The sequence below is a fragment of the Electrophorus electricus genome, chromosome 6, assembly GCF_041902795.1.
Source record: "Electrophorus electricus isolate QZ-2024a chromosome 6, ASM4190279v1, whole genome shotgun sequence".
Classification (NCBI taxonomy): Eukaryota; Metazoa; Chordata; class Actinopteri; order Gymnotiformes; family Gymnotidae; genus Electrophorus; species Electrophorus electricus.
The window spans coordinates 935,001-947,948 of record NC_137502.1 but is presented as its reverse complement, the minus strand read 5'-3'; the positions used below and the strand labels follow the sequence as shown (position 1 = coordinate 947,948).

Here is a 12,948-nt window from a genome sequence, read left to right as displayed (position 1 = left end):
GTTCTTAGTTTTGTTTTGTAAACAGTCAGTAATGTGGGATCAAGCAATTCTAGCAAGTTTATTTAATTACATGGAACTAAATACAAAATAAGAATATAGAGGTATGTATTTAGAAGACAAGCATGTACATATGTATGATCAATATAACAATACTGATCAATATAACAATATCGATCATATAAGAAAATAACAATAATCCTGCACTTGGATCAAACTGTTACCTCCATCCTGCACACTGTTACGTGGAGGTGTGCAGAATCGGTTTTAAACCTCGTTATTCTCTCCTGTCGTAATGAACATCTCATTTAAAGCTCCATGGGTTCACGGGCAGGAGCCACATTAATCCCCATTGTGGTTTCAGGATGTTTATCACCATAGAAACACCAGCAGTACCTCATGCAGAGATGATATAGGTTCAGTGATAAATGTTCAGTGTTGTGTCTGAAATACTGCATAAAAAAACATTTTAGTCATTGAAAATTATTAACTACATTATCCTGGAATTTAGCAACAAACTTTATTTAAAAAATAGTTGGATTTTATAGAATGAAATTTAGTGCACCACCTAATATAGATATTTATAGTGTTTTACATGTAGCAACCCTCCAGAGGACAAATTTGGGGGAACAGGACATTGGAACTTCTACCCACCATGACCTCCAACACAGCACTCAGAAAGGTTCAGTCCACTAGTTGGCATGTTGGGCATCGCACTATAGCACCACAGCACGGGTATGACAACGCTGGCATCGCACTATAGCACCACAGCACGGGTATGACGACGCTGACCTTGCACTATGGCACCACAGCACGGGTATGACGACGCTGGCATCGCACTATAGCACCACAGCACGGGTATGACGACGCTGACCTCACACTATGGCACCACAGCACGGGTATGACGACGCTGGCATCGCACTATAGCACCACAGCACGGGTATGACAACGCTGGCATCGCACTATAGCACCACAGCACGGGTATGACGACGCTGACCTCACACTATGGCACCACAGCACGGGTATGACGACGCTGGCATCGCACTATAGCACCACAGCACGGGTATGACAACGCTGGCATCGCACTATAGCACCACAGCACGGGTATGACAACGCTGGCATCGCACTATAGCACCACAGCACGGGTATGACGATGCTGACCTCGCACTATGGCACCACAGCACGGGTATGACGACGCTGGCATCGCACTATAGCACCACAGCACGGGTATGACAGCATCAGCTACTTTCCAAATCCCTTCTTTTCAAACCAATCAAGTCATTTTGTAGCAAAGCATCAGAGGATGATTGGAATACTTGGATAATAGTTGTGAGCAACACAAGCACAAAATAAGCAAACAACAAATAGCAACATGCACACAACAGAGTAACAAATGCAGAAATAACAAACACATCTGTAAACAAACGAAACACATCTAAAAACACCAACTGGGTAAAAACAGGGCGCTGAGAGAACATGACGTATATACAACACAAACACAAACCCAAACCCAAAAGCTGATGGTTCTTGACTGTGCCAGGAGAAAGGAGCCCGATGGATTTAGTCAGCGAGCAAAAAACACAGAGAGTTTAAAGTGTAAAGCATTAGCAGAGAGACAACTCACCCAGAGCTTTAGAGGAGTTTATGGTAAGCATGCTGGTTTGAGCCAATTATGCAAAAGTTTGAAAGAGAGATACTTCTGAAAGCGCACCAAAACTTTGCCTGCTACAAGTCTGTCCCTGTGCCAACGGCGCCCCAAAACGGATCTGCACCTCTGACATTCAGGCAGTCAAACTGGTACATTTTCAAAATTTTAATTCTGTTAAGTTGGTGCCCTTCTCATAGTGCTCAGCTTGTTTTAGAGAGAAACCCCATATGGAATATGACAACCAATATAAACACAAAAAGGGAACGTTTACAAATTAACTTATGTTAAAGTTCAAAATGAACAGATGTTAAGTTTGTCCCGTGTGCAGGTAGATATTACACACATCCTTTCTAACACTTCATGGTGATTTCAAAATGATTAAGGAAGTTAAAACCACTTGTGCAATACTGTTGTTAATTTTGCATAATATTTAACTTCATCATTCCTTCACATGCAACTCATCTGACTGTAGCCAAACTTCAGATGGAATAATGATTGTAATGCTTTCCAAATGCAAGTGGTTATCTACACTTGGAAGGTCACGGTAACAGTTCATATCTGTAAAAAAGTCAAACTAAGATTATGGAGGCTGGGTTTGGCACTGCTGACGACCTTGACCCGCTGCACGTCATCATGTAGCAGAATTACACAAGATAGTGTCTCCTGTCCTGTACGTGAGTGGATTTAACGTAATCACGTGACCCATCAGCCTTCATCGACTGCCACACTCTCCATTATGTTTGTGTCGCTGGAGTTCTGCCTACTGGAGACAGTTTTGCCATGCAAAACAAAAACAAACACACAAAAAACACCACAAAACAGTGTGTGCAGTTCCTGTGTGAGTCCAGCACTGTGATGTTTGGTAACTGTTTCCTGGCAGCTGTTCCTCTTTCTCCATACACCTCCTCAAACATGGTGCCTCTTCTCCAATGGTCTGCACCTTCAGGATGTAAATCTGAACTGCTGACCACCTCTGGGCCCTGACGGTTTAACTTCAACACTCCCTACAGTTCAGTAAACCGCAAAACCCTGTCTCCGTCAGACCTGGTTAGACGAGGGGTGGATTTATAAGCACAGCACCAACTAAACCCCGACCTCCAACAGTTCCACGGGCGTGGCAGCCTGGGTGGAGATGGGTTAGCTGATGACTACGGTAGAATAATTTGTGTGCAGCAATGAAACATAAGGAAGCGTAATGAGGTGTAACGAGATGACCTCCCACTTCAGGCCTCGTTAGCCTCGTTAGCCTCGTTAGCCGTCAGTGCTGATCAGGCCCCTTCCACTCACTCATAGGCAGGAGACACAAAGACTTCCACAGCAGAAACCGAACTAGAGGAAAGGACAGGACTGTCATCTGAAAAGGAGGCGGTCAAGACGTCTACGCCACATTCCTGATTCCCAGAATATACAATGAAACACAGGACAAGAGAAAAGCTCAGCATGAACAGCTAGGCTACACAGCAGAGAGAACGCAGACTGATCACATGACCTTATGATGTCTGGACGTCTGTGGAGGGCACTGCTGTGTGGTGGACACGTTCCATGATGGACACGTTCCGTGGTGGACACGCTCCGCTAACTTTAACCCTTCTTTTTCCTTTTGCTCCGTTTCAACTGTACAGCACTGCATCTACATGGTACAGAACGCCATGTGGGAACATCCTTGCATGTCATCTCAAAATAGACATTGTAGTCCATAATAATAATAATAATAATAATAACAACAATTACCTTAATTGTGTAGAAATGTAACATACAGAAATCCAGACTGAAATGTCCATGATTGCCTATATCCAGACACATGGGCCAGTCTGTGTGAAACCTTTAAATCGTCACAATTATGGACCAACAAGTCTGAGAACACCAACAACCAAGACCACTACACTGTTTGTCTGTCTGTATGCCGTCTCTCTGTCTGTATGCTGTCTGTCTGTCTGTGCTGTCTGTCTGTATGCCGTCTGTGTGTCTGTATGTTGTCTGTGTGTTTGTTCGCTGTCTGTCTGTATGCTGTCTGTCTGTACTCTGTCTCCTACAAAGCAGTCACATACAGCCTCTTATGTGGAGTTGCATAAAATTGAGAATTAAAGGGGGTAGCAAAAATAGAAAATTAAAAATACCACTGAAATGACAAAAAGTTTTTCTTAGAGTAGAAGACTCAGGAGATTTGAACACATGGACACTGTTCAGAGGCGGCACAGTTCTTAGTCCTCCGCGAGTGAGAGCATTAGCAAAGCGCTTGTCGTGATATGATTTCGTTCCTGCAAACATCAGTTAGTCCAAAATGAATGTGTACAAAAGAAAGGTTGTAGAGGACTTCCTGTTGGCAGCTGGAGTTCTTGTTCTGCCCTGCCTTCTCTCTGGTGGGCGTGGCATCGGGGGGGCAGAGGTCTGTGCAGGCGAGGAGAACGTTAGGGGGCGTGGTCAATGACAGGAGGGTGGAGCAGTCCTCCAAAGTCAGTCCAATAAAAACGCTGTAGAGCCTGCCCCCACGCCCCCCGCCCCCTGCGTTCAGCCTAGGCATCGTACTTCTTCCCCGTTCTGTGGATTTGATGGAACAGTGTCATGGAGAAGGCCATACCCAGGACCTGCAAAAGAACAGAGATTTAGGGAGACTGGAGTGAGACACACACTGGAAAGTACAGCACTGAGATGCAGCATTGAGGCAGATGACCCTCCCTCTCAGTGCCATTCTGAGGTGAGGAACCTCCTTTCTTCTCCGAAGTGAAGAATTACATGTGACAGAGTGGCAGTATGTTGCGGAGATAAATTGAGCTGTAAAGATGCAGTCACTGTGATCTGCCTGTTTCAGACAATGTGGATGGTCACGTCAAACAAAGGCTGAGCTGGATCTGAGCCACATCATCTTTAGGGTTAGGGTCGACCCTGCCAACACAGAGAACGCTCCCCTCCTCAGCGCCATGGGAACAGACACGCCATGATCGATGTGCCTCCTGCCCGTCACACCTCGAACACTCGGCACTGGGAAACAGAGCATCGTCCGACGGATCAGCGCACAGTCCTACTGCTATAATGGCCGAGCATCTACGCTGTCAATGCCAAGAAGTCGGAGTGTCGTGAGGGTGTCGGGCACGTAGAGAGAGACTTCGGAGTCTCAGTCTGCAGCAACTCGGAGGGTCAGGATGACACAGGTCACTGTGACTCCAACTGCCCTCAGTACCTTAACGAGGAGCTCCGTCTGACACACACACACACACACACACACACACACACACACACACACACACACACACGTACGTAGATGACAACCCAATGCACTTATGTGAAACCTGTCTAAGTGTCTGAGGAGAGAGGCATGTGCGCGCGCACACACACACAAGAATGCAAGACTACCTGCACCACCACGATGCACATGGCGATTGTACCGAGCAGATGTTTGTTGTCATCCAACCACTCCTCCACCTTCTCAAAACAGCCCTGCAGGTAAACAAATATCAATCACACAGTAAACAAGAAAATAAACACAACAGCTGGAAAAGGCCTTACTTCAGGCAGATCCGTCATTATCCCCTAACTCACATAGAGCTGATTTAATTAAAATCTTTATATGATAAAGACTCCACAAACACATGAACACCTACAAACACGCACAAACACATGGACACTACACTGTGTAGTTCTGGTCCTGCGTGTGATGTGTGTGGTATTATTTTTAAGGGGAATTTCCATCAACTTGTGTAAAGGTGCAACTAAGTTCTGCAGTTATTACACATTAACCGAACTGTGACTGTGGATGCAACTGTAACTTCTGTAGTGACTATAAAGAAAAACAACTATTTTTAAATGTTTGAAGGTATAAAAAAAAGACGTTCATTCTTTGTTTTCTAAAAGAAAAAACATTTTCTCATGATGACCTGACAAATGACTCCACAAGTTCCTAGATCTGTCTCTCTCTCTCTCTCTCTCTCTCTCTCTCTCACACTCACACACACACACACACACACACACACACACACACACACACACACACACACACACACACATCCTGAAAAACCAAATTACTTTCCGAATTTCTTTCTCCTGCTGTTCATAAAAATTCATAAAACAATTTAAGATACTAATTGTCCATTAAACCTATCTACTCATCACACACACAAATGTGTAAATATTTTGTGTATTTTGTAAATGTTGTGTGGTGCTGTGGTTCTGCTAAGGAGGTCCAGGCTGGCGCACCCTTACCCGCTCCCAGAACTCATTGGTGGCGTTGCGGCCACACTCCTGGTAGTGCTCCTGGCAGCAGCGGTCAGGCACCACCTTCTCCTTGAAGGCCTCGTGCCAGTCTGTGTATCCACTCACCCCACAGCACTGCCACTGTGCCATGTCCCAGCAGAGACACACAGGAAGTCAGCTTTACACAGCAGAATCACAGCAGGAGCAGGGAGGGAAGGCTCTCTGTCCCTCACCCGTGTCTCCTGAGGTGAGATTTCCTAACTGCACTCTCTTGGCCGTTGTATGTCAGTACCTTAACTCACAAGCTCATGCAACTTCTCCTTCACCAAAATGACAATAAAATGTTTTTTACCTCAATGATAGTAGTAAGACTATCATAGTGTATGATCAGTATGTGTGTGTGAACACAGGAGACACACGTGGTTACCTCAGCTTGGATGATATTCCAGGCGTTCCTCAGGCCAATGTTGCTGTCAGAGTAGTAGAGGGACAGACCATCCTTCAGGTCCTGTTTAGCATTCTTACTGACCTGTGAACAGCATTAGGACCAGGATTACACTGGGATTTAATCCCTAATCTGCATCTGACATCAGAAACTCATTTGACACAGAGAGATTACACTGATGAAGAAACGCCTAATCTCTAAAGGAGAAAACCCCCTTCTGTGACTTCCTCGGCCAAATCCACTGACTCAGTCTGGTGCCGTTATATAAGTAACAGTCATTGACAGAGACAGGATGGTCTAACCAGCTCGAACAGGACACTACTGCCACAGAGCATTTAGGCATATATTTAGAATACCAGATAATCTTCACATGTTTCCTCTGGCATCCAGAATATTTTTCCACTTGATTGTGTGAGATAAAAACTTCATCAGAGGTCTTTATGAGATGTTGATGCACACAGCTGCTTCAGGCCTTCTGTATCACAGCCGCCGTCATGGAAAGGGGTGGTTAGGGGTGATTAGAGCAAGACAGGGGTGAATAGAGCAAGTTATGGGTGATTAGGGTGGGTCAGGGGTGATTAGGGCGGGTCAGGGGTGATTAAGGCAAGTTAGGGGTGATTAGGGTGGGTCAGGGGTGATTAGGGCGGGTCAGGGGTGATTAAGGCAAGTTAGGGGTGATTAGGGCGGGTCAGGGGTGATTAGGGTGGGTCAGGGGTGATTAGGGCAGGTCAGGGGTGATTAAGGTAAGTTAGGGGTGATTAGGGCGGGTCAGGGGTGATTAGGGCGGATCAGGGGTGATTAAAAACACTACAACGGTGATGACAACGTAACAATGCTGAGCCGTGGAAGAGCAAATCATGATGACTACAAAATGACTACAAAAGACACCCGTCATGAGCTGTGACACATCAGATTAAATCTGTTACATATTTAACACCATCATTAAACACAGGCACAAAGGGACGCTTTGTTCCAGAAAAAAAACTCACAAGTGCATCTGAAATTTCAGAGAATTTGTCTTATTCACATTTAATTAAAAAATCCATGTTCATGTTCATAAAGCATGTCCTTAGTTACAGTGATGCAGCAAACCATCAATGACAGGAGAAATAAATGATGTGTGTGTGTGTGTGTGTGTGTGTGTGTGTGTGTGTGTGTGTGTGTGTGTGTGTGTGTGTGTGTGTGTGTGTGTCGGAGCTCACAGACAACCTGTTAGTGTCTCAATACTCACAGCTGAGGTTATTATCATCATTATTGTTGTTTTTAGTGTTATTATTGGCTTTTGTTAATTTTTTCTGATGAGTTATGAAGTTGCTTATATTTGAATTTGTGGGGAATATATATACACTCTCCTTCATCTGTATTTAAAGAGAATGCTGATAAATGGTTTAGAATACCCTGCATGTGCAGGAGTCTGTGTGTGTAGAGCTCTGGTCGTCAGGAAGGCTCAGAAATCCCAGTTACTCTTACTCACACCGCAGGGTCCTAGTGTCCTATGATCCCAGTACACACCGCAGGGTCCTAGTGTCCTATGATCCCAGTACACACCGCAGGGTCCTAGTGTCCTATGATCCCAGTACACACCGCAGGGTCCTAGTGTCCTATGATCCCAGTACACACCGCAGGGTCCTAGTGTCCTATGATCCCAGTACACACCGCAGGGTCCTAGTGTCCTATGATCCCAGTACACACCGCAGGGTCCTAGTGTCCTAGAGTTTTAATGTGACCCACTTACACTTGGCCTCGGAGCACTGAGAGTTACAATCATCATATCTGAGCAAAAACACACTGAGATGAAGAGTGTCTGATGAGACATCGATGCGGTTTTAAGTGCCGACACATGGATACGCTTATCACTGTATCTGAAGTGCAGCATTAATAACACGTACAATTAGAGTCTTTGCTGTTGTGCAGAAATGTGATTAGTACTGTGCACCCGGCCCAGTGGCTGCCAGCCTGGCTATTCTGATCGTGAGGGAAAGCCTGACTGGCTCAGAGACGGAGCTCTATATCCAACCCTTCATGTCTGATACAATGTCTGACTGCTAGACTGTTCCTGTACCACCACCTCCTCTAAGAGGGAACTTTTACAGCTTGTAATGAAAGACTCGATCACTTTTTAGGGTATTTGCATGACCTCTGCTGAGGTTTAAGGTAAATCTATCTAGCTGGAAGCAACTCAAGCACAGAGTCCAAATGAAGACAGGGCATTTCAGCTGTGGGCAGACACACACACACACACACACACACACACACACACACACTCATTTCTCTTGGTTAGGTTTTGACACTTGAAAGCCACTTGCAAGCTTGCAGATGTGTGAGTTTGTTTAACAATGGGCAGCAGGGCAGTGTTTGGACACTGTGGTGGTGTTTAATGTTGGGTGGCAGGACAGTGTTTGGATAATGTAGTGATGTTTAATGTTTAAATTAGAGCTAACAGCAGCTTCCAATTATAATCCAATCATATAATGGGAAAACCAGTGTGTGTGTGTGTGTGTGTGTGTGTGTGTGTGTGTGTGTGTGTGTGTGTGTGTGTGTGTGTATATGTGTCTGTCTGTCTGTCTGTCTGTCTGAAACCTTGCCTGCAAACCCAGTAAGGAGTCTAGTGTTTGCTAATGAAATAGTCTTTCTGTGCTGTACAAGCAATTTACCAATAGAACAAAACAATAAATAAAAAATGTTTTCAGACAGAACTGTTTAAGATCACTCTTCTCAATAAGAAATCTCAAAGGAGTTCAATCTTTCAGTATTTATGTAGTACAAAGCCCTGGTAATGACATCCATGGAGAAGCAAGACCGGTCTGTGCCGTTCTATATCATCCTATATGTCTGTATTCATCCTGATTCGTGGTGCGGAGCTCAGGTTCGCACTGCCAGACACTGCTGAGTTCCTGTTTTAGCTCCACCTCACAGCTCCACCCTACAGCTCCACCCCAGTCTGAACACACTGGACATACAGCAGGGAATTTAACACACCACTGCAGCAGAAACTGGGACTCTGTGAGGTAGGACATCTAACTACCTCTAGATCTGTTTGCTGATCATTTCTTGTGATTATAATGGTGAGCTCTTCTAGTAGTGTTGGATTGTAGTTTTTCCTGCCTGTCTTGACAAAAACAAACCCAGGTGACAACTCGACTCCCAGGAGAGCAGGGGCAGTAATCCCAGGAGAGCAGTAATCCATCTGAATCCCCTCAGTGCTTCTGGTGTTTAGCACATGTAGAATTCAGACTGATAACAGCATACACTGACCTCAAGAAACTACAACTACAACCCACAATAAAACATTTAGGTCTTAAGATGGACACCTTCTCTAGACTGCCTATGGAATGGAGGAATTATATTCTGCATATGTGCTCCTTCCACTACATTTATATTTCTGTCTTTTAGCATCTAATCTGTGTTTCTGTGCACTAACAGAATGAGAGCAGAGTGCCAGTAAAAGCCCTTATCTGTGAGTGAGCCTCCCAAACCACCTCACACGGCTTCATCTGGTCCACCCGAGTGAGGTCACAGGCGTAAAGATGGATGCTCTAATCTGGTGCCTGGCTTACACCATCTGCTGTAGTCAGATGGCAGGGCACCACAGGGCCAGCTCTTTTGTGTGTGTGTATGCGGAGCACTCCACTGTAATGCACAGTGTGTGTATTCAGAGCACTCTACCCTATACCTACACACTACACACACTCACTATGCAAAAAATGTTTGCCTTTGTCTCAGCCACACACACTATAAACAGCCATATCCACACTATACACACACTATACACAGTCACTTCCTGACTATAAATGAAGCAGCCATAATGTCATTATTAATCAATAATCACCAGTCAATTAATCAATAATCACAGCATCTCTGGTTTCTGCTGGCAGATTCTCATATCTCAGCAGTGATATAAACACTTTGTGATTTGGAGAGCAAATTAGTTAAATCTCCTCTGATTGGTTCAGATAGGCGGCGCTAAAGTGGAAATGTGATACAGCTCATTTGGAGACATTCTCCCTGAGACTGGCTGAGCATTTAAGGCATTTAAAGGGTTAACATGACTGACTGACAGATAGACGGACAGTAATCACTTCCTCCCTCTTTAATGTACAGAGCAGGAGTAATGGAGCAATGTATCAGGGTTAGCTCAGATGGTGAAACACACACACATACACCCACACACATACACACACACATACACACACACACACTAACACACACACTAACACACACACACATACACACACTAACACACACACATACACACACACACAATAACACACACACATACACACACACACAATAACACACACACATACACACACACTAACACACACACACACATACACACATGCATACACACACATACAGACACATACACACTAACACACACACATACACAGACACACACTAACACACACACATACACAGACACACACTAACACACACACATACACAGACACACACTAACACACACACATACACACACACACAATAACACACACACATACACACACACACAATAACACACACACATACACACACACTAACACACACACACACATACACACATGCATACACACACATACAGACACATACACACTAACACACACACATACACAGACACACACTAACACACACACATACACAGACACACACTAACACACACACATACACACACTAACACACACACACAAACACACACACTAACACACACTAACACACACCAGCACACACACACATACACACACACACACTAACACACACTAACGCGCACACACACACACACACACACACACACACACACACACACACACACACAGAAAGCCTTGAGAAATGATTAAAAGACATAAAACTAAAAGGAGAAAAATACATCTCAGGCAGAAATTTAGCAGGTGGTCAGAAAGCTCAAGAAAAACAACAAGGGTGTCTGGGTTAGACTCTACAGTGTAGCTCTACCTGTGTGTAGCTCTACCTGAGTGTAGCTCTACCTGTGTGTAGCTCTACCTGTGTGTAGCTCTGCCTGTGTGTAGCTCTACCTGTGTGTAGCTCTACAGTGTAGCTCTGCCTGTGTGTAGCTCTACCTGAGTGTAGCTCTACAGTGTAGCTCTGCCTGTGTGTAGCTCTACCTGAGTGTAGCTCTACAGTGTAGCTCTGCCTGTGTGTAGCTCTACCTGAGTGTAGCTCTACCTGTGTGTAGCTCTGCCTGTGTGTAGCTCTACAGTGTAGCTCTACCTGTGTGTAGCTCTACCTGAGTGTAGCTCTACAGTGTAGCTCTGCCTGTGTGTAGCTCTGCCTGTGTGTAGCTCTACAGTGTAGCTCTGCCTGTGCGTAGCTCTACAGTGTAGCTCTGCCTGTGGCCTACAGTGTAGCTCTGCCTGTGGCCTACAGTGTAGCTCTGCCTGTGCGTAGCTCTACAGTGTAGCTCTACCTGTGCTCTATAGTGTAGTTTTACCTGTGTTTATCTCTACAGTGTAGCTCTACCTGTGCTCCACAGTGTAGCTGGCTTAGAGTGTTAGATAAGGCTGCAGGCTCTAGTATTTCCCACTGAGACCTTGGAGTCAGGAAGAAGCTCAGAAAGTCCTCACAAATTTCATCAGTGTCCCCACAGTATCGTAACACAACGGGAGCAGCTCTCAGTACTAAAAGACCCAGTGTTTGTGAGAAACTAGTGCACTAAGTGAAGTGGGCTTTAGAATCAGTGAGAAACTAGTGCACTAAGTGAAGTGGGCTTTAGAATCAGTGAGAAGCTAGGGCACTAGGTGGAGTGGGCTTTAGAATCAGTGTGAAGCTAGGGCACTAGGTGAAGTGGACTTTAGAATCAGTGAGAAGCTAGGGCACTAGGTGAAGTGGGCTTTAGAATCAGTGAGAAGCTAGGGCACTAGGTGAAGTGGGCTTTAGAATCAGTGAGAAGCTAGGGCACTAGGTGAAGTGGGCTTGAGAGCATCTGCTGTGATGCTTGTGGCTTTGTCAAAGGAGACTCCCGCATATCGCTGTTGGGACAGTAATCCTGGAGATTAACATCCTGAGGTCAGACGCTAAAGGTGCCAGCGCAGTTATCTGAGTCCTGACAGAAGGGAGGATGTCATGGGCTCATGAGACAATCCCCCAAGACTGGACCAGTAAGAGTCCCCTGAGACTGGACCAGTAACAGACCGCTGAACCACAATTACGTGACTTCAACTGGTCGTGATCAGGAACAATTGTGTGGACTGACCTTTGACCTTTAAGTAATTCCCAGGATATGAAAGGTCACACAGCTCAGACACAAGGGACAGCTGCAAACTGGACAGACAACTGGAGCATTGGGTCAAACAGACAGGACAAGAGGCAAACGTCTCCAACCCTCAGAGTTACGTCTCAAAGGCAGAGCAACACATGTGTGGTCTGCAACACGGGATTAAGGTTAGGGTTAGAGTCAGGGTTAGGGGTTAGGGGTTAGAGGTTAGGGTTAGAGTCAGGGTTAGGGGTTAGGGGTTAGGGTTAGGGGTTAGAGGTTAGGGTTAGAGTCAGGGTTAGGGGTTAGGGTTAGAGGTAGGGGTTATGGTTAGGAGTTAGGATTAGGATTAGGGTTTGGGTTAGGGGTTAGGGTTAGGTTTAGGGTTTGGGTTAGGGGTTAGGGTTAGTGGCATGTGCACTTACCTTATCTGAGTAGATGAAGAAGAGGATGAGTAAGATCAGC

General features: G+C 45.3%; 1 protein-coding gene across 4 annotated transcripts in view; it reads right to left on the bottom strand.

Moving 5' to 3' along the window:
* Window positions 1–39: 39 nt before the first annotated feature.
* LOC113591235 (tetraspanin-9) overlaps window positions 40–12,948 on the bottom strand; it is a 147,458-nt gene continuing 134,549 nt past the window's right edge. For 2 of the 4 annotated variants that reach the window (XM_035525501.2, XM_035525499.2), the window contains 5 exons: window positions 12,909–12,948; window positions 6,261–6,362; window positions 5,843–5,974; window positions 4,997–5,080; window positions 40–4,841 (listed from right to left, as the gene is read on the bottom strand). The exon at window positions 12,909–12,948 is cut by the window's right edge and continues 35 nt beyond it. In XM_035525501.2, coding sequence (XP_035381394.1) covers window positions 4,758–4,841; window positions 4,997–5,080; window positions 5,843–5,974; window positions 6,261–6,362; window positions 12,909–12,948 — 442 coding nt within the window. In that variant the 3' untranslated portion in view covers window positions 40–4,757. The remainder of the gene's footprint in view (window positions 4,842–4,996; window positions 5,081–5,842; window positions 5,975–6,260; window positions 6,363–12,908) is intronic. The other 2 variants (XR_014124043.1, XM_035525500.2) reach the window with 2 other exon arrangements.